General features: G+C 43.6%; 1 protein-coding gene across 2 annotated transcripts; it reads right to left on the reverse strand.

The window, feature by feature from the left end:
* Positions 1-389: 389 nt before the first annotated feature.
* DNAJC21 (DnaJ heat shock protein family (Hsp40) member C21) lies at positions 390-17,215 on the reverse strand. Of its 2 annotated transcripts, none has more exons than XM_075740714.1 (12): positions 16,998-17,215; positions 16,528-16,621; positions 15,429-15,552; positions 14,435-14,557; positions 9,411-9,715; positions 6,895-7,046; positions 6,448-6,535; positions 6,047-6,205; positions 5,351-5,390; positions 3,229-3,407; positions 2,751-2,823; positions 390-890 (listed from the first exon to the last, which is right to left on the reverse strand). In XM_075740714.1, the coding sequence occupies exons 1-12, from the start codon at positions 17,092-17,094 to the stop codon at positions 726-728; spliced, it is 1,599 nt and encodes a 532-aa protein (XP_075596829.1). In that variant the 5' UTR covers positions 17,095-17,215; the 3' UTR covers positions 390-725. The 2 variants fall into 2 exon arrangements, with proteins under 2 accessions (XP_075596829.1, XP_075596828.1); XM_075740713.1 differs by having other exon boundaries at positions 2,751-2,826.
* Positions 17,216-17,573: the final 358 nt, after the last annotated feature.

Genomic DNA, 17,573 nt, shown 5'->3' on the forward strand with positions numbered 1-17,573 from the left:
CATTTAAACAGAGGTGCAATACCAACTCCTATGTTGTTTTTCATTGGAAATCAGAAGAAATTAATTTCGTGTCACTCATTCATCCAGTTATTCAAGCAAGGCTGTTCCACAAGACAGACTTTTTTTCCGACACCTGACATGCAGGTAGATGTACAAAACCAGCAGGAATTGTCAAAACTGACCAGTTTTGTCATCTTACTCCTTCCCTTCTGCCTGCTATTTAATATAATTAAGTAATCCGAAAGGGCCCCTGGGGATGCAGAAGAAAAGCCTGTGTTTTTCCATGTCTCAGTGGTATTTCCTCTTTGATAAATGATCAAAGAAGCACAGGCCCTTCTATTGGCTACACTCCGCCTCAGCTAAGCCCTCTCAAAAGAAAAGCAGCAACAGAAGAGTTAACATAATTTATTATTTCCTCTGGGTACTTTACCGTTGCAAGTTTCTACAGGAACACAAGCTGAGTAGCTTTGAATTAGTTTCACCACCACCAATGTAAAAGCTGCTGAAATAATAGGTAAAATCCAGCCACTGAAGAAAGGTTGATCAGACCTGAAGAAAGCACAGGTTCCTTCACAAGACAAAAACATTCCTTTTGCTGCATCTTCCTTTTTCCCCAAGATAAAGACTTGCCGCCTCTGTTTAACTCTGAACACAGCCAACGTGCACCTCTGAGTTTTAGGAGAGTTTTCACGTACCATTCTGAAGACTGTCACTGTAACAAAGTTCTATCTGTTTTTACGTTTCTCTTTTTTGTTTCTGGTGTTTACAGCTCCATTTACTGCTGGGGCTTGTGTTGCTTTTGCATGTCCCGTGGCTTTTAGGTGTTCAAATAGTTTATTTCGGGATGGGAACGCACAGTTGCAGGTTACACAGTGGATGGGAACTTCATTCTACAATGAGGAAAAACCAAAAATACTTCACATTCGTATGGAATATCTAATAAATATGATACACCAATTTGTTGTATGCAGTTTCTCTTAGACAATTAAATGTGAATAAGCTGCTTGTTTCTATCACAGATATTCCATTACTGATTAACAATTTTTTTAAAAAAATCAAATACAACTTCTTCAAATTTTAAGGAGTACTAAGTGGAACCAAATACAAGAACAGAAGCCTTGCAAATCTAATTCTGGATGAAGAATACTTGTGATCTCACCTGACTGAACAAGACTATATACATAATTCTTTGGGCTCTGACATTGTGTGAATTTAGTATGTCTTAGCTGTAGTTATTACAAGATTTTTTTCCTTCTGAGAAGCATCAATATTGGGAAAGATACAAATGATACTGCCTGTCACCTGCCTGATGACAACAGCTCTGCCTTCAGTTGTTTAATTTATTTGGTTTGAACTGCCTTGGACACAGAGCTTTAACAACTCTTAGGACTGAAATTTAGTCCTACTCTTCTCTGTGAGAAGAAGAGCTATGTTCCAGCTTCCTAGCTTCTAATGAAATCACTGGGTGTGTTGTTTTTGCGTGGCAAGGTTTTGGTAGCGGGGGGGCTACAGGGGTGGCTTCTGTGAGAAGCTGCTAGAACCTTCCCCTGTGTCTGATAGAGCCAATGCCAGCCGGCTCCAAGACGGACCCGCTGCTGGCCAAGGCCAAGCCCATCAGCGCCTCTGTGATAACATATTTAAGAAAGAGAAAAAAACAGCTAGAGAGGGCTTTTGCAGCCAGAGAGAGGAGTGAGAAGATGTAAGAACATCTGCAGACACCAAGGTCAGTGCAGAAGGAGGGGGAGGAGGTGCTCCAGGTGCCGGAGCAAGATCCCCCTGCAGCCCATGGTGAAGACCATGGTGAAGCAGGCTGTCCCCCTGCAGCCCATGGAGGGAGGATGAGGGGGTGTAGAGATTCCACCTGCAGCCCGTGCAGGACCCCACGCCAGAGCAGGTGGGGGCGCCTGAAGGAGGCTGTGACCCCGTGGGAAGCCCACGCTGGAGCAAGCTCCTGGCAGGACCTGTGGATCCGTGGAGAGAGGAGCCCAGGCCGGAGCAGGTTTGCTGGCAGGACTTGTGACCCCGTGGGGGACCCACGCTGGAGCAGTTTGCTCCTGAAGGTCTGCACCCCATGGGAGAGACCCACGCTAGAGCAGTTCGTGAAGGACTGTCTCCCGTGGGAAGGACTCACGTTGGAGAGGGTCGTGAAGGACTGTCTCCCGTGAGAGGGACCCCACGCTGGAGCAGGGGAACGATGAGAGGAGTCCTCCCCCTGAGGATGAAGAAGCGGCAGAAACACCGTGTGAGGAACTGACCGTAACCCCCACTCCCCGTCCCTCTGTGCCGCTGGGGGGGGCGGAGGTTGAAGCCGGGAGTGAAGTTGAGCCTGGGAAGATGGGAGGGGTGGGGGGAGGTGTTTTAAGATTTGATTTTATTTCTCATTCCTCTACTCTGTTTTGCCTAGTCATAAATTAGATGAATTCCCTCTCTAAGTTCGGTCTGTTTTGCTCGTGACGATAATTAGTGAGTGATCTCTCCCTGTCCTTATCTCGACCCACAAGCTTTTTGTTATACCTTTTCTCCCCTGTCTAGAGAAGGAGGGCAGTGATAGAGTGGCTCTGGTGGGCACCTGGCCCTCAGCCAGGGTCAACCCACCACACTGGGATAGAAATACCTGTATTATTAAATACCTCTATTATTAAAAAGTAAGCAAAAAAACTGAAACAGTAGACTGGAGGTGATCAACCAACCAATCTTGTTTGTACTAATATGACCACCAGCTTTTAAATAGCTTAAGGAATTTGACATACCGTTGATGGGTGGTCTGAAGATGCCTTAGCAGACTTTTTTGCATCCTTGGCTTTTTTCCCTTTGGGCTTAGTACTGCTGATAGACAAAGAGAAACCAAGATCAGTGCACAGGAATGTTCAACAAAGCATTTAAGAACCTCTGATAATTTTCAATCAATACCTCTGCTGCTTCCCCCCATTCTTCCTTCACAGAACACAATGCAAGTGCTTCCAGCAAAAAATAAAGCAACTTCATTTATACCATCAATTGTTGACCTCAGAATTCAGCTCGATGATGAATCAGCTACTGCTAAGTGACACGGCAAGGATCTCCAGTCAAACGCCATTTCCAAAGTAGATCCTAACACTCCTTGTTTAGTAACACATTTATTCAACTTGAATTTAGTGGAGTAGCCCCCAGTTCACACTGGTGAGTAAATCTAGACTTGTCTGACAACATCAAACCTGACAGTGACTGCAATATTGGACATCAGCACACCTTTTTGCTTCAATCACTTCGCCAAGGTCTTCTGTAGTGCTTGCGTCATCTGACGCAGCACATCTTTGGCCATCATTTCCCAACTCCTCTGCTGAGCCACCATCCTTGTCCATGCAGGGCACCTCCTTTTGTTTAACTGTTTCTTCATCAGCACTGTTATCAAGAGAGTTCTCATAAGTCTGTCCAAACAGAAGAAGTTCAAGTTAACTACTTTAAGTTCATTAGTGATTACATTTATAGTATGATACCTCATTTACCTCAAACATGAGTGGGTGGGGAGAACAGAAAGCCATGGACTCTCTTAATTTTACTGTGTGATTTCAGTGAGATTATAACAGATAAAACCTTAGTTCTCCTGTTTTGAAAGATGAGGCCACCTGTGATGAAGGGAAGAAACACCAATAAAACAGCCTCTAGAACTATGGAAGAGAATGAAGGTAGCTTTTAATTATACACAGGGCTCATTCTGTTCAGGCTACCATTTCACATTATAAGATAGTAGCTTTGCTTATAACTTTGCAAACTGTTTATTATTTAGACTAAAAAGTTTTCTGTGCCAGACACCTGCATTAGAACACTTAAGCCAAAATAACTGAGCTGACTGAAGCTAGACACACTGTATTTTCCCTCCCTAACATCAGAAACACTGGCAGCCTTTTCCACGCATTAGAAGACAAAGTAGACTCAACACCTGCAGTCTGGCAAAAGATCAACCCCTGAGCATGCCTGAAGCAAAATAGCTCCCAAAAGCAGGATGATGAATTTGACCTCACACTACATTAACCCAACTCTGTCACCTCTAGTTATCTTCTGCAGAGTTTTAGCTGCCTGAAAAAACTTGGCTAATCTACCTTCAGGAAAACAAACCAAAACAAAACCCATAGTGATTCCCTGCACTCAGTAAAGCTCAGTGGAGGATGGAAGTTGTGTTTCCAGAAGAAACCCACTGCACAAGATTCAAGCTCATGCTACATGAGCATGGCACCCACTGTCTGGGCTGCAGAAGACCTCATGACCAAACAGATGGGAGACGAGGTGCCCATATGCAACCTATACAGTGAGAACGAGATCTTCTGGTTTCAAGCAAAGGAGGCAAGGGTTGAACAGGAGCCTGATGGCCTGCATGGAAACAAGAAGGTCAAGCCAATACTGACTTGGACTATGCAATACCAGCCAAAAGAGGAGCAAGAAAAAAATCAGTTGCTTTAAAATCTCAGGGAAGTTTCTTCAGGATAATACATAACGATGGTGTGGGAGAGGGCAGAGAAGGTGAACATGACACAGGAGACTGAAGGGGTTAGGTTGGGGGATGACACAAGACCATCTTGGGAAAGGATGGAAGAGGCAGGACCTGGTACAGATAGCTCACTGGGACAAGGCCAGGACCGAAGTAGTAAGTAGAAAAGAGGTAAGAATCGAAAAGGATCAAGTTTGAGGAAAGCAGAAGAGTTTGCTCTCCTGCCACTTAAGCCTGAAATAGCTTGGCAGTTCTTGAATTTCACCCCGCTGTCAGCACTAATCTGTCGTATCATACAGAGACTCAGATCCTGGAGTACAAGATTGATGTTACTCGTGTTTACAATTCAAGTGAAAGGTGGAATGGATGTGTTGGTTCCAACAACCAGTGGTGGTAGGATGCCAATAATGTAGTACTTCCCCCCCACCCCCACCCCCGCTAAATTAGAGATTTACAAACAATACATTATAGCAACTCTAGCAACCAAAGCAGAAAATGACCACCAAACGATTGAGCTGCTAATGCACTAAGGCCATTGTTGGTCTTTCTGATCAATTCCTTGCACTCTCTCCATCTGCCTGTTTCGTCTGTTTTCCTTTCGTCTCTTTTCCTTAAAGACTGTGGCCTTTATAAAGCCAGCATGACATCTATTAGGATCTACACAAACAGAACAAAGTGAGGTCTATGAGATTATTATCATAAAATATGATCATAAAAAGTGTAATAAAAACTATTTTGCAAAGAAGAACTAAAAATATCTGGAAACAGTCTTCAAGTTCTGTAGAATTTCAAGTTCTCTCTTACTTTTCAGGACAAAAAAGTTAAGTTAGGAGATAACAAAACTGGGTTGTAAAGTTCCCTGAATATCGTTATATGACTACATACCATCATTGTTTTCTGTTTCTTCCTCTGCTTCTTTGAGAGTCTGTAAAGATAAGAATTTAAAATGACCTCTTTTCCAAAGAAAAAAAGACAAACAAGTACAATTTCTTAAAAGGTACCAAATTATCTTTTTGCTTATCATTTTAACATAACATTAAGGAGACAGCCGCCACAAATAGAAAATTACTCATGTCTGAAATGAAAACAGTTCTCCTAAACTACCCATTGCACTTAGTAAAACATTCTGCTCAGACTGAATTTGACCACAGTAGGGAGATAGTTGGTATTATGCTTTGGCCATTCAAAAAATGAAGTTGTGCAACCTACTTCATCAATTCTGTTTTTAAGCACACTCATTTTCTGTATGCCAGCATGCAACTGACAAAAAATATCAGAAAAGTACTGAATCAATAAACACTGGCCCTGTGCAAGTTCACCTGTTTGAAAAATAACAATCACTACTTTTCCTTAATATGTAACTTTAAGAGGCAGACACAATATGAGACTATTATGCTACAACATTTGAATCCAGTCATACTAATGCATGCATTTTACTGGAACTCTGATGCTAAGAAATATTTTAAATTGCACAATACTGTGAGTTCCAACACAACTATAAATCATCAGAAGCTCCCTCTGAGGGCCTCCAAGACTTATTAAATCATTAGTCATGATAAAATTAAAACCAATTTACAGTACTTCTGTTTGGGCATGTCTTCTGTTTCTTCCTCCTCTTTGGTATGTGTTCCATTGGTGTCATCCAGAGACACAGGAAATTTCCCTTCTTCTTCTTCCAGTTGCTGTCGTAACAGTGCTACCATCTCTCGATGCTTCTTTGATTTTTCATGATTTTTCATGCTGTGAAGACCAGCAGATTGTTACTGCAGGTAGCTCTGAGCAAACATCATTACATTTACATATAAATTAATAACAGGCCCATTATCCATCACTACTAAGTATGGAATATTCTGCCCTGACAATGTCTCTACTGGAAAGACGACACTGACCCTTATGTGAAGTTAAAGAGTCTTTAAAATACATTTTTTTAAAAGGTAAAACCCAACACCCCCACCCCTGCATCCCCAAACACAAGCACTTACGCTTTCTCAGTTTTTAACAATTTGTCACAAGCAGGGCAGTACAGACCATCAACAAATTCAGCTTCTTCAGTCTCATCATTCAGTTTGTCTGAAGAGATCAGTGGGGATCAGAGAGACAAAGTCAGATGAGCGATTTTTGAGTAAGCTGCTCTTAAAGCCCCAGCAAATGGTCACAACACTGACATTGAACTTCTTTAGTATTACTGACACACAGACTAATCAAGACCATTTCACCAAATCATACATTAACATAAATTAACAGCTGTAGCTTGTTCTCTTTTCGTGTTCAATGGAGAACACCAGAGAGGGCCAGACTGCAGTCTGGCATGCCTCAGCTGGAGGCAGGGTCATACTACAATCAGAACTGTGAATCTGGGGCATTAAGTGCAGTGAGCCAACACTCAGGCTGCAATGACTCACCATAGATCACTCCCCTACACCCCATACCTTCAATGCCTTTTGTAACCTGTTCTTCTAATTCATCTTCATCATCTGATCCATCTCCAAATTCCTTTTCATATTGTGCCTCCATCTCTTGCAATTCTCTCTCCAGATCTGACATCGTTATCCAGCTCTGCTCTTTATAATGCTCAGCAAGCCTTTAAGTAGAACAATACAGTAACTTCTACATTGTGTTTATGAGATGGGAATTACAGAAACAGTATTATTTAAAAGATAACTTGTTCCGCTCTGGTATTTTAGGAGGAAAGTCCTGAACACATCATGATGGAGTAAACAATTGTTCATAGAATCACAGAATCATCAACTGTCAACCCAACACCACCAAGTCTACTAAACCATGTCCTGAAGTGCCACATCTACACGGTTTTTGAAAACCTCCAGGGATGGTGACTCCACCAACTCTCTGGGCAGCCTGTTCCAATGCCTGACCACTCTTTCGGTGAAGAAATTTTTCCTAATATCTAATCTAAACCTCCCCTGGCACAAGTTGAGACCATTTCCCCTTGTCCTTTTGCTTGTTACTTGGGAGAAGAGACCAACACCCACCTCACTACAACCTCCTTTGAGGTAGTTGCAGAGAACAATAAGGTCTCCCCTCAGCCTCCTTTTCTCCAGGCTAACCAACCCCAGTTCCCTCAGCCGCTCCTCATCAGACTTGTGCTCCAGTCCCTTTGATATCCATAAAGTAGAATTTTCCACTTTACAGGGACAGAAATGTTTTTGGGTTAGTGCTTAGACACTGTTTAATTTAGGGTTAAATGCACTACTTGCTTTGCTGGCAACTATACCTTTGAAGAAGAGCCGAAAGACTAATAAAAAGCATGCTTTGCTAAAGAGTAACATTGAAGGAGAGCTGGAAAACTGATAAAGAGGAAACATCCTGCCCTAGAAAGTGCTGAGAGCTGGGCAATTGCCAGAGAGGCCTAAAGTCAACAAGAATCGCCAGTAACCAGGGGATGGGAAAGGTGGCGGGGAGGGGGCAGGTTTACCACCACCTACCCCATTAAGGGACTACACTACCCAAACCCTCAAGGAGCATGCCTGCTAATTTAAAGATGCTTGACCAATAGTAGATGATGCAGTGATTAATAACCAATTAGCGTAAATTTAGGTGGGTTTTTCTAATCCTGTAACAAGATAAATATGTGGCAGATTCTGTGTGTGGTGTGCTAGCTTTGTGGAATTACCACCTAGCACCCATTTCTGCGCAGACATGAAATAAATAAAATACCTCTGCTCTGTGTGTGTACTGGCATACTGCACACCAGGTAAATGATCCCACTTTTGGGACAACACCTTGACCAGCTTCGTTGCCCTTCTCTAGACATGCTCCAGCACAACCTGCTGGAGTACCACCTGGAAGTCTGAGCAGTTAATTTATGATGTCAGTGGGCACATCCACATTGCAAGTAAAGAGGTATTAACTCAGGTGGATCCTGCTTGAATTTCAGGCAGGAATTGTTATGCAGCATGGTCAATATCAAACTGACAGCAGGAAAGTCAACTCAATCCTCAAAGCAGTGCAGCTGCTTTTACCTGCTTCAAGATCAAAACCCACAAACAGTACAGGACCACAAAAACCACAGCACATTACTCCTTCACTCTGCACTATGAGAATGTACCAGCTCAGTTTTCCAAATCCAAGCGTGGCCCAAGTTATCAAACAGTGCACCACAGTACAGCTGAATTTTCCTCCAGCTGGCCGCTCCTGGACTCAGAATTACCAAGCTATTTGTCAGTTAATGCATACTACCTCAGGCTCATTCATGCTTAAAGGAAAAAAAAAAAAAGGTGTATAAATACATTATGCAGAATTTTTAATATATATTTCATACATATTATTATATAATTTTAATTATATAATTTTAAATATAATTATTTTGCAAGTGCAGTCTTATTAAGTATTTAAGCTCCTTCCTCCCATTTTCAGGCAAAAAGCTCTTCCAGTTGGAAGAATAAATTGTGCTTACACCCAGGAGATCGCCTCTTCTATTTAATTTTGGGAAAAAAATAAAAGTATCAAAAAAATGTGTTAGTCCAATGAAAGGGTCCTTTCTGCAAAGTTAAAAGAAAATCAAAACTAAGTTCATTTTTCCACACTTTTTTTTTTAGCAGGTACAGTTCCAAGATAGATGAAGCTGATCTAAGTCCAGGTTGTCACAGTCCTGTTCTCCCTCATTCCCCAGCATACATTCTTTTTCTTTAAAGGAACAGGGATAACTATTAAATCTTACTTCCACAGATAATTAAAAGCACACTGGACTCTCTGCTACCTGCAGCACATAGGTAACTATTCTCTCGTTATCTTAGATCTCTACATGTCAGTACATGTCAGTACTCCAGTTTTAAAAAGCTCAGACTTGAGACCAAAATTAATACATGAAATTTTCAACAATGTTTAAAAGAGCAAGTGGAGCTACTATTAGAACCTAACTCTATATGGTATCCTCATGGATAGTTTCTCCATGTTTAAAAAAAAAATTAGTTTCACGTTTACATACTTGGCTTGTTTGAGCTTCTGCTGCCTCCGAAATTCTTCTGCTTTCCTAGTTTTTTCTGCATTTTGTTCTTCTACCAGTTTTCTATGAGCCTGTACTCTTTTATCCCTTTTACGAATAAATGCTACTAGCTGACGGACCAGTTCATTCCTTTCTTTCCTTGCTTTATCTCTCGTTTTCTTGTTCTCTTTTTCCATAGCTCGTTTCTCCCAGCGGTTTGAGGCTTGTCGCGTGTCATATTCTTCTTTCCAAGCAAAGTTCTTCTGAGTACAGAAACTCTGCCAATATGCATAGAAAGGGTGGACTACCTGTAAGAAAAAAAATAAATTAAACAAGTCACTTGTTTAGAGAGGGGACAAAACCCATACCAATTGAGGATTTTTACAGCAGTTTTGTGTCTTCTACACAGGCCACAGTTTTTCCTAGAGTACAAAGAAACCACATGAAGGTTTAGAGAAACCTCTAATACCATCCTTGTAACTTCAAACCATGCCAAATCAACAACCTTGTCTAAACTATTCCAAACTGCAACTTTTAAAAAATAGCCCCTTGCAGGATTGTATTGTGCTGATGCTAGTACCCAGTTACTTGGCGTTGCTGTACTTTTCCTGTCAAACAGAAAAGCACAATCGGAATCACATATTCTGTCCACAAGCAGGTATATGTGCATATTGCCCAAGAACCACCATAATAAATTACACCAAAGGTGAGCCATACATTTCCAACAGCAGCCAACAACCAGCATAAAAAGAACAATAAAGAAAACGCATGTACATAACGCTACTTCTTCCCAGCACATGCTCTCTGCTTCCAAAGCAAGAGAGAAATTAATAGTCCTTGATGGATTTTTCTTTCATTAATTTAATATTTATTTTATTAATCCATGTAAATTGTTGGCATATCCAGTATCATTGAGCTGTGACTTGCACAGTTTAACAAGGGACTACGTGAAGAGGCACTTACTCCTATTTTGTTGGCAAATGGTATGACTGCAGGTTAAAATGATACCTTCTAGCTCTCATATTACAAGAAACAGTAAATGATCTTTCCTTATTCTCCTTCCTTCTACTATTCACAAGTAAATGCTGGATTAATAAAATGGCATAATAATCTTCTTTTGTTTTATTCTCTATTTCTCTCCAAGTAATTATTTCCTGAATATACAAAATGCAGAAAGTTAATAAGATCTGCATAAACTCCTTTCTTGCACTACTTGTCCCATTCGGCTGCATTTACTACTTATTCCTACATGCACTACTGTTTATAATATTTTGGAATACCTCACAGAAGGATTTAACCTAACAGTTTTATATCTCTTCTTCTAGTAGCTCCTCTTTTCCTCCCTCTACTATTGGTATTCACATGGACTACAACTATTAACATCTCAATGCTAATTTCTAATGGTCTATCTTACATGAGCCAGCAGTGCGCCCTGGTGGCCAAGAAGGCCAATGGTACCTGAGGTGCATTCAGAAGAGTGGCCAGCAGGTCAAGGGAGGTTCTCCTCCCCCTCTACTCTGCCCTGGTGAGGCCACATCTGGAGTGCTGTGTCCAGTTCTGGGCTCCCCCGTTCAAGAAAGGCAAGGAATTACTGGAGAGAGTCCAGAGGAGGGCAATGAAGATGGTGAGGGGACTGGAGCATCTCTTGTATGAGGGAAGGCTGAGAGAGCTGGGGCTGTTTAGTCTGGAAAAGACCGAGAGGGGATCTGATCAATACTTATAAATATCTAAAGGGTGGATGTCTCAAGGATGGGGCCAGATTCTTGTCAGTGGTGCCCAGTGACAGGACAAGAGTCAATGGGCACAAACTGGAACACAGGAAGTTCCAAATGAACTTGAGGGAAAACTTCTTCACTCTGAGGGTGTCAGAGCACTGGGACAGGCTGCCCAGAGAGGTTGTGGAGTCTCCTTCTCTGGAGATATTAAAAACCCGCCTGGACATGATCCTGTGCAACCTGCTCTACGTGATCCTGTTTTAGCAGGGGATTGGACTAGATCATCTCCAGAAGTCCCTTCGAATCACTACCATTCTGGGATTCTATGATCTACATGCAAAGGCTGTGGCCTCTGGCAACTAAGTCACTACAGTTTTTCTCTGCTATCACAAAAACTCAGCTCTATATTAACCAATGAATATTTGTATTTAATTCAGTAATTTAAGTGAGATTAGATTCCCTGTCTCAGATTTCTGCTTCAGAAGGGGATATTGTCTGTGCAAAAGAATGCATGGCCATGAGCTGATGACAGGGATCATCCTCCCCTTTACCAGCTGTAGAACCAAGATTTTCCCTCTCAGCAACTACATCTCTGACATTCTCTAGAAGACTGTACAGCAGCTCTTGCTGAACTCCCAGTGGATTTTGTTTTGCTTATTATTTATACTTGGAGCTGATCATTTTTGTTTCTGCATCTAACTGACCTACAAGTCTTCTCTTGCCATGAAGTCTTGTGAAGTCACAGACTTAAGACTATCTTCCCTGGCTGCCTGGCATTCACTGAGCAGCCCCTCAAATTTCTTGTTAATTAACTCAGTAGACTGAACCAGAGAACAGTCACATCACAGAGTTTGAAACCTCTGTAGACTTTTTGTAGCTCCCTCCTAAAATTCTTTTCCAACGATACTCCCACCAAGTAAAGAAACAGGCACTGCAATGCTGGAATCTTCTGACAGTATAATCTTTTTGTCTGAATATAAGATAAGATGGAAAATGATTTTCACATTTAACTGTGGCTATTTCCCATGAAATATCTCTATGAATCCCTTAAAAAAAAAAGTGAGCATTCTGTTTCTGGAACAGTGAGAAAAAGGGAGATGTCAAAGCATACTGGTGCTACAATTCCAGCAATTTTTGCAGTTATTAATTGACAGTGTAAAAGCTATTTTGGTTCTATAATTCTATCTATCCCATGGCCTCAAAACAAGCAGTTTCCAAAAGATGTTTCAAGATAACTCCATTAAAAGATTTTAGCAGTTTCAGAGACACCGAATACTCTCTCCCTCTGAAAGATTTCCATTTGTTAAGCTATCCTGTAATTTTACCTGACATTCAAACACCTATTCTGCAATTCTTTGATTTGTAACTTTGTTTCCAACTCCAGCCAAGTTTTCTACCATTAAAGTTAGTAATTTTCAAGTTATATATCAATTTAAATTTCATAAATAATTAGTCATACAGTACTGTGGTGGGTTGACCCTGGCTAAGGGCCAGGTGCCCACCAGAGCCGCTCTATCACTGCCCTCCTTCTCTAGACAGGGGAGAAAAGGTATAACAAAAAGCTTGTGGGTCGAGATAAGGACAGGGAGAGATCACTCACTAATTATCGTCACGAGCAAAACAGACTGAACTTAGAGAGGGAATTCATCTAATTTATGACTAGGCAAAACAGAGTAGAGGAATGAGAAATAAAATCAAATCTTAAAACACCTCCCCCCACCCCTCCCATCTTCCCAGGCTCAACTTCACTCCCGGCTTCAACCTCCGCCCCCCCCAGCGGCACAGAGGGACGGGGAGTGGGGGTTACGGTCAGTTCCTCACACGGTGTTTCTGCCGCTTCTTCATCCTCAGGGGGAGGACTCCTCTCATCGTTCCCCTGCTCCAGCGTGGGGTCCCTCTCATGGGAGACAGTCCTTCACGACCCTCTCCAACGTGAGTCCTTCCCACGGGAGACAGTCCTTCACGAACTGCTCTAGCGTGGGTCTCTCCCATGGGGTGCAGACCTTCAGGAGCAAACTGCTCCAGCGTGGGTCCCCCACGGGGTCACAAGTCCTGCCGGCAAACCTGCTCTGGTGAGGGCTCCTCTCTCCACGGATCCACAGGTCCTGCCAGGAGCTTGCTCCAGCGCGGGCTTCCCACGGGGCCACAGCCTCCTTCAGGCGCCCCCACCTGCTCTAGTGTGGGGTCCTGCACGGGCTGCAGGTGGAATCTCTACACCCCCTCATCCTCCCTCCATGGGCTGCAGGGGGACAGCCTGCTTCACCATGGTCTTCACTACGGGCTGCAGGGGAATCTCACTCTGGCGCCTGGAGCACCTCCTCCCCCTCCTTCTGCACTGACCTTGGTGTCTGCAGAGTTTCTTACATCTTCTCACTCCTCTCTCTGGCTGCAAAAGCCCTCTCTAGCTGTTTTTCTCTTTCTTAAATATGTTATCACAGAGGCGCTGATTGGCTTGGCCTTGGCCAGCGGCGGGTCCGTCTTGGAGCCGGCTGGCATTGGCTCTGTCAGACACAGGGGAAGCTTCTAGCAGCTTCTCACAGAAGCCACCCCTGTAGCCCCCCTGCTACCAAAACCTTGCCACGCAAACCCAACACAAGTACAATTCTACTAAAATTGACAGGGAGAAGTAGCAGACAAGGAGCAACATTTGACTACATTGATACTATGCAGTTATTCACTGGGGAAAGTGCTATTACTTTACTATTTAATTTCAACAAAGGACTACCGGTAACCTTAAAAAAAAATATTACAAGCCTGATAGAATACAACAAATAGTTGGAAAACCAGACAACAAGAATTCAAATGTTCCCCCCACATTTTCTTTTCTAGCTTCCCAAAGAAAAGTATCCAGTATTTTGGAAATTAAGTGTTACTACAGAATAATTGTAGATGACAAGACTATCATAGTTGGTGCTCACATCACAGGTCAACCACTGTATCTCCCACTTTCTACAGGCTGTGTTATACAATAAGCACTATGCGGTTTTCCTAAAGGAGTCAAGATTCTACATGTAAGTTTCATTGCAATAATTGATGGTTAGCCCTGTGAAATGTTTGTCTGACAACTTACACTAAAAGTCTGACTAATAATATAGTCCAAGAGGAAATATCAATCTTAATTGACCTAAATACTATGAATCAGAACAAAAGCACTTCCTTTACAGTAATAGTCTACAGTAGTAGAAAAGACAGCAGATACTTGTTTTTGTATTGACCTCCGAGATCAGCAGAGGCCTTTCCTTTGATTTCAGTGTGGAACAAAGTGATGACTTAAGTGTGTTACTTTCAATTCAGAGTTACACTTGCTCTTACCGTATCATAGTCACTGTGGGAATATCCAAACATAGGGAATTCTTCAGTATCTTCGTGGGTCATATATTCCATCTCTTCTTTTGCAATCTTTTCAAAAACTTGTCGATAGACTGTAAAGAATCCCTGAAATTAAAAAAAAAAAAAATCTGATTCATTTTGTGTGGCTCAGTAATAGATGTACAAGTGCACAGCTACAGTAGTGTGTTTTAGAGAAATATTACAGTTCTGCAACAGTAACTCAAAGTCAGGGCAAAGGTCTTATAAGTGCTCGCTCTAGATAGTAAGACCCTTCTGTTTAACAAAGTTCCCATTCCCTCCCATTCCTTCTATCTCCATCTCTCTGCCTCTTTCACACATCAAGCTCCTATATTCAAATCCAAACCAAAAGAAGTTTCACCATGCTGGAGATACTGGTAAGTTTCTGGTTACACAAGACCAAGTTTTGAGGAAGTTCCAAATACAGAATTCATTATTAAGTATCCTAACTATCTTTTTACCTTTTAAATTAAGATGTTGCTTACTACAGTAACCCAAAGACAGATAAGGATTTTCTCTGGCAGAGGTTTTTCTAATCACCTGAAGTTATGCTGCATGTCTTAAAATCTAACTGGGAATTCAATTATAGGAAGCACACTTCCCCCCAGGCACTGTTATTATATTGCTTTTCTGTAGCTTCAAGCATTCTAGCTTGTTAAAGATATTTCTGAATAGACAGATGGTATTGCAAAGCATTGGAATGCTTCACTGTGTAACGTACATAAATAACATACACACACTCTGTAGCTGGAAATCATGACTAAGTAATTGTTGGGCAATAAGCAGAAATTAAAGCTTGTCTAAACATCCAGCATAAGTTCTGCCTTAGAAAGATTTGTGTAAGCATTATTACTACCTGTGCTCAACAATTCCGCACATAGCTTTTCAACACAAAGCAAATGCTTGACACTTTTCATGAAATTTAAATTGATTCATGAGAGATTAATTAATTCATTACCTTTTCATCATCTCCGTATCCAGAGTAACAGCTAACAGTGAAGTAGTGCAGCAGATCTAAACTATCATCTTGATAGTCTCCATCGACTCCTCCTTTCAGCAGAGCCTCCCTGTGATTATCGTACCTACCAAAAATTCACACTATCAAGGATGTAGCAACGCAAAACAACCCCTAGTGCTGATAAGAGACAGCTAACGAGGCACATGTATCACCTCAATGTATAGCATAGCCCAGTGCCTGGAATTTGTCTCTCATATCCAACGTCTTCAGAGAGAAAAAAGGCTCAGTAAATATTCTCTATTGATCTTTAGTTTATTTACTATTACTTTATCTGCAATATCTATAGCAGCAATTTCTTAACAGGAAGGTACCAAAACTAATTTGAGCAAGATGCTTCAATAAGCTTTCAGAAACGGGTAGGATGTTATGTAAATCATCCAATACTTAGATAAACACAAAAAACCTACCCAAATCATACATTAGCATATAAAAATTGAAAAACAGTACTTTCCTTTAAAGGAGGAGAGACTTAGTACAGGTGGATTTGGCTGCATAATCTGGTTGATGCTTCAGCCCATTTGAAAACCAAGCTACACAGAACATTTAAAGTAGCAATCTCTTAAAAAGAGATGTGTGTGTGTATTTTCTGTTACAGAAACAGGACACTGTGTATGCCGTTAAGGCTGACCATCTGCAGCCATCAGTAGCATACTAAACACCTGCAGATGCTGCTGCCTCTCCTCCCCTAAGACTGGGAGGTCTGTGGCCAGCGGGATACCTATGCTAACGTGCAAGCTGCCTCCTGCTCTGGGAGGAAGAAACAGAGGCCAGCTCTGGCATGTCGCTGGAGCACCCTTCAGGTCAACACCACCTCCTCAAACGTTGCCAGGAAGGTGCGGGCGCACAGCCATGCCTCCCCAGGAAGCTGCCCGTTGCGTGGCTCTCAACCACGGCAAAACCTGACGCGAAGCGGCTGCTCCCGCCACAGAGGCCCGTGCCGACGTGCAACAAGGCCCAGCGAGGAGTAAATCCAAAGTCCTGGCTGAGACAGAATTAAAAAAAGGCTTTTCCAGGCCGCTACCAGAGACACGCTGCTTACCAGGCTCTTTCCTGGGGGTCACTGAGAACGTCATACGCTGCCTGAATTAACTTGAACTGCTCTGCTGCTTCCTCGGCGTTCTCTAGGTTTTTATCTGTAAAACAATTTAATTTAAACGACTCAACGCACGACGGCAGCGCCGGCCACAACCACTTCAGAAACCCGACACATAAGCACCACGCCGCGAGTGCTACCGAGGGCGCTGCCGCAAGCACCGACACGCTCCCCGGCCGCTGCCGCCCGGCCCCGCTCCCCGCAGGCCCCCGCCACACACCCGGGGCGGCCCAGCCGGCACGGCGCCGGCACCACCGGCGGAGCATCGACTGCAGCCGCCTGCGAGCAAAAGGAGCTTTTTTTTTTCCCCAGCAGATAGGGGCCCGCGGGGCCAAGCGAGGTCGAGGCAGGCCAGGCCCTCTCCTCAGGCCTGCGGCCGGGCCGGGGCCCGCGGAGGACGGGCGTCGCGGCCGTACCCGGGTGCCAGCGCAGCGCCAGCCGGCGGTAAGCCCGCTTCAGTTCCTCATCGGCGGCGTCGCGCTTCACGCCCAGCACCTCGTAGTGACACTTCATGGCGGCGGGGTGACGGCTCCGCGTGGAGAGGAGCGCCGGCCGGCCGGCGGCGCGGCCAGGACAGCGGGCGGGCACGGAGGCGGTGCCAGCGGTGGCGGCGGCGCAGCCATAAGGAACCGGGGCCGGCACCGCCCCCGCCCTCCGCCGGGAGGAGTTAGGCGGGCGGGAGGCGGGGCGGGCCCGCCGGCGGCAGGCCGGAGGAAGGATGGCGGAAGGCTCCTGCTATACGCCCTCTGATCGAGCGGAGCTGGCGGTCCGCGTTGTGCCACCCGGCTGGCTGGTGGCCGCAGGAGAAACACGGGGAGGGTGCTGTCCCCACCCATACTGCCGGATTTTGGTCTCACAGGCACCCGATGTCAAATAATCAAATGCCTTGTGCCAGAATTTCCTGTGAACGCTCAGCTCAGGTACAGCCAACACAGCTCCCATGTCTCAGGTTACCTGTTTAAACTTTTTTACACCCCATGAACTGAGCTTTG

This window comes from Balearica regulorum, chromosome Z (assembly GCF_011004875.1).
Source record: "Balearica regulorum gibbericeps isolate bBalReg1 chromosome Z, bBalReg1.pri, whole genome shotgun sequence".
Lineage (NCBI taxonomy): Eukaryota > Metazoa > Chordata > Aves > Gruiformes > Gruidae > Balearica > Balearica regulorum.

Excerpts from the sequence above, each read along its gene's own strand:
- DNAJC21 (XM_075740713.1), bottom strand. The coding sequence starts at position 17,094 with ATGAAGTGTCACTACGAGGTGCTGGGCGTGAAGCGCGACGCCGCCGAT. Across the intron at positions 16,622-16,997 it reads GGCGCTGCGCTGGCACCCGG|ATAAAAACCTAGAGAACGCC; the intron begins GTACGGCCGCGA and ends ATTGTTTTACAG. Across the intron at positions 14,558-15,428 it reads GATACGGAGATGATGAAAAG|GGATTCTTTACAGTCTATCG; the intron begins GTAATGAATTAA and ends TTTTAATTTCAG.